The sequence below is a fragment of the Solanum stenotomum genome, unplaced genomic scaffold (genome assembly GCF_019186545.1).
Source record: "Solanum stenotomum isolate F172 unplaced genomic scaffold, ASM1918654v1 scaffold1375, whole genome shotgun sequence".
Classification (NCBI taxonomy): Eukaryota; Viridiplantae; Streptophyta; class Magnoliopsida; order Solanales; family Solanaceae; genus Solanum; species Solanum stenotomum.
This window is the reverse complement of record NW_026022693.1, coordinates 9501-13638: the sequence shown is the minus strand read 5'-3', so window position 1 is coordinate 13638 and position 4138 is coordinate 9501. Positions and strand designations below refer to the sequence as shown.

Below are 4138 nucleotides of genomic sequence, written 5' to 3'. Positions count from 1 at the left end.
ATGCATGTAAGTTGAAGCGGTCTTTGTATGGATTAAAACAAGCTCCAAGAGCTTGGTTTGATAAGTTCCGGTCTACTTTGCTACAATTTTCTTTTGAGCAGAGCAAATATGACTCATATTTTTCTTAGGAAAGCATCTACAGGTTGTGTTCTTCTTTTGGTGTATGTAGATGACATTATTATCACAGGAACTGATTCTTCACTAATCACTTGCCTCCAACAGCAGCTTAAAGATTCTTTTCATATGAAAGATCTTGGTACTCTTACTTATTTTTTGGGTTTGGAAGTTCATAATGTTGCTTCAGGTGTGTTTCTAAATCAGCACAAATATACTCAAGATGATTTCTTTGGCTGGTCTTCAAGATTCATCCTCCGTAGATACTCCATTGGAATTGAATGTGAAGTATCGTCGTGAGAAAGGCGATCTTCTTCCTAATCCGACTACATTTCGACAATTAGTTGGGAGTCTAAATTACCTTACTATTACTTGGCCTGATATCTCTTTTGTAGTTCAATAAGTTAGTCAATTTATGCAAGCTCCCCGTCATCTCCACTTGGTGGATGTTCGTCGCATCATTCGGTATCTTCTAGGAACATCTACTCATGGATTGTTCTTTCCAAGTGGTTCTCCTATTCGTCTTAATGCTTTTAGTGATTCTGATTGGGTGGGATGTCCTGATACTCGTCGTTCTGTCTCTGGTTGGTGCATGTTTCTTGGAGAGTCATTGATATCTTGGAAGAGTAAAAAGCAAGACCGTGTGTCAAAATCTTCAACAGAGGCAGCATATCGATCCATGTTTACTGCTTGCTCTGAGGTTGTATGGCTTCGTGGATTACTTGCTGAGATTGGATTTCCTCAATCTCATCCTACTCCTCTCCACGCTGACAATACAAGTGCTATTCAGATTGCTACTAATCCAGTTTTTCATGAGAGGACCAAGCACATCAAAGTGGATTGTCATTATATACGAGAAGTTGTAGATAAAGGAGTCATTACTCTTCCNCATTTTTTCAAGAATTCAACCTCATGTTCACACATGGACAAGGATGTACGGTAAGAAAATCAATCGTTTATGGGTTTAAGTTATATAGGTCCGTGTAAATATTTCTTGTATTGTCTGTGTAGCTTAATCTATGATAGCAGGTAAGTACTAGTTTTATATGTAGTTAAGGATGGAGCTAGAGGGGTGCAAAAGGGTCTGAACTCCCTTTGTTGAAGAATTACATTGTATATATCAGGTCAAAGTTGTTTTTTTGTTATATTACATAGTTGAATCCCCTTGATTTCTATATATTAGTGATAATCCTGACTTTGTAATTGTTTGTAATTATCTTATAAGTGACCTGATTGTGTAATTACGCCATCATCAGTGTATAGAACTTAAACTGATTGTTTAAGTGTTTGGTTTGTTTGGTGACAGGGAGGAATTTCCTCACTTGGCATGGCTCAAAACCATACTTATTTGTCACTGAACCAGAGCTGATCAAAGAAATATTATCCAACAAAGAAGACACTTATCCGAAAATGGATATGGAAGGCTATGCGAAGAAACTACTAGGGGAAGCACTTATAACAAATGAAGGTGAAAAATGGGCAAAAGTAAGAAAACTGGCCAACCACACTTTCCATGCAGAAAGCCTGAAAGTAAGTACTTGGAATTCTACGATATCAGTAATTTCGTCTTTAAAATTTTAAAGTACTGATCTTAGTATGAACGGATGGAATATGCACAGCGTATGGTACCAGAAATGAGTGAAAGTGTACAGAAAATGCTAGAAAGATGGAAAGAACATGAAGGAAAAGAGTTCGATGTGTTCAAGGATTTTGGGCTGTTAACAACTGAAGTAATTTCCAGGACAGCATTTGGAAGTAGCTACATGGAAGGCAAACATATTTTTGAGATGGTGGCAAAATTGACTGCAATTACTGTAAAGAATGTTTACACTGTCAGATTTCCTGGAATCAGGTAGTCTGTATACTATTTAATGGAATTTCGTTAGGACGTTTATGCCTCGTTTTTAATTATTTGTTTTCTCTAATTTTGCAGTTGGCTTATAAGAACAGATGATGAAATTGAAGCAGAGAAACTTGAAAGAGGGATCAAGAACTCCATTCTTGAGCTTGTAAGTAAAAGAGAAAAGGGCAAAGATGGAATGTCTGAAAAGTTTGGGAATGATTACTTAGGACAACTTATGAAGCTTTTGCATGAATCCGACACGAACAAGAGTATCACAATAGATCAAATGATCGACGAGGTCAGGACATTGTATGGTGCTGGTCATCTTACAACGACAAGCTTACTTGGCTGGTCTGTTTTTCTCTTAGCACTTCATCCCGAATGGCAAGAAAAAGCCAGAAAGGAAGTTGTTGCATTCTGTGGCCTTGAAAAACCAACTTCTGATGCAATTGCAAGACTAAGAACAGTAAGCAACACTCTCAGACTTGAATTGTGCTTGCGTTGTTAGAGAGAGTACATTTTTATCTACTTAATTACATCTTAAACATGCTCCTTCACGTGTCGGCCTGCTCCTTCTTCACGAGCCATGCACGTGGAAGTTCTTTTTAACAATGGATGGTGGTGAAATTTGAACACAAGACCTCTGCCTGCTTAGTGAGATCACACTTTTATTTACTTAATTATATCTCCAACAGTTTCTTTTTGTCGTTTCTTGCAGATGAATATGATAATTAATGAATGTATGAGATTGTATCCTCCAGTTATTACAGTGACAAGGAAAGTTGAACGCGAAGTTAGACTAGGGAGCATGACTCTTCCAGCTAACATGACAATTTTCATGCCAATTCTGGCACTGCATCATGATCCTCGAATATGGGGTGAAGACGTTCACGTCTTCAAACCAGAGAGGTTTGCAGAAGGGGTAGCTAAAGCAACTAACAACAATGCAGCAGCATTCTTTCCCTTTGGATCGGGGCCTCGTACTTGTGTTGGTCTGAACTTCACAACCAATGAAGCAAAGATTACTTTATCGATGATTTTGCAGCGTTATAAGTTCACTCTGTCACCTAATTATGTGCATTATCCAACTGATATTTTCCTTTTGACTCCCAAAGATGGAGTTAAAGTTGTCCTTGAATCCATTTAGGTATATCAATGTCTCTAAATGATGTACAATAAATAAAGCTTCTGAATTCACGAGTTCTTATTTTTCTTCTTAATCTCGATCACTTGTACTGAAGATAAAACCTCACCTTTTAAATATACTCAAAAGCACCAAATACTATACAATTGTAGCATTATTGATTTCATATTATAATAGCTAGGACCACACTTGCATAAGCACCTAATATAATATGCCATTATTGAGTTCATATTATTATTATAATAAAAGACAATAGTTATCAAAGCAAGATGATATTAAAACGATGTCTTCCTCACATAGCCATCAGCAACTCATAACATAACTACCTAAAGATGGATACAGGGAAAATTATCTTAGTCTTCTTCTTCACTACCCTTTGCTTCTATCTCCTATGGACACTCGTAAAATTTGTTTACTTAGTATGGTGGATGCCACTTCAAACACAAAATAAAATGAGCTCTCAGGGCATTAAAGGTCCTTCTTATAGCTTTCCTCATGGAAATACCAAAGATATATCCCTAATGAGAAGCCAAACTATGGATAAACCTATGGTGGATATTTCTCATGACATTTTTCCAAGAATTCAACCTCATGTTTACACATGGACAAGGATGTATGGTATGCACATAATCATTTATGTTGTAATTACGTCATCATTAGTGTATAGAACTTAAACTGATTGTTTAATTGTTCGTTGTGTTTGGTTTGTTTGGTGACAGGGAGGAATTTCATCACTTGGCATGGCTCAAAACCATACTTATTTGTGATTGAACCAGAGCTGATCAAAGAAATATTGTCCAACAAAGAAGACACTTATCCGAAAATGGACATGGAAGGCTATGCGAAAAAACTACTAGGGGAATCACTTGTAACAAATGAAGGTGAAAAATGGGGAAAAGTAAGAAAACTTGCCAACCACACTTTCCATGCAGAAAGCCTGAAAGTAAGCCTTAAGAGCTTAACAATATCACTATTTTGTCTTTAAAATGTTAACGTACTGATCTTGGAATGAACGGATGAAATTATGTACAGCGTAT

At 36.8% G+C, this 4138-nt stretch overlaps 1 protein-coding gene across 1 annotated transcript in view; it reads left to right on the top strand.

Annotated features, from left to right (window-relative positions):
- The first annotated feature begins 1023 nt into the window (after positions 1 to 1023).
- Positions 1024 to 4138, top strand: part of LOC125850097 (cytochrome P450 CYP749A22-like) — a 4180-nt gene continuing 1065 nt past the window's right edge. The window contains exons 1-5 of the mRNA XM_049530002.1: positions 1024 to 1053; positions 1421 to 1644; positions 1734 to 1966; positions 2048 to 2423; positions 2676 to 2866. Of these exons, the coding sequence (XP_049385959.1) occupies positions 1047 to 1053; positions 1421 to 1644; positions 1734 to 1966; positions 2048 to 2423; positions 2676 to 2866 (1031 nt within the window). The 5' untranslated portion in view covers positions 1024 to 1046. The remainder of the gene's footprint in view (positions 1054 to 1420; positions 1645 to 1733; positions 1967 to 2047; positions 2424 to 2675; positions 2867 to 4138) is intronic.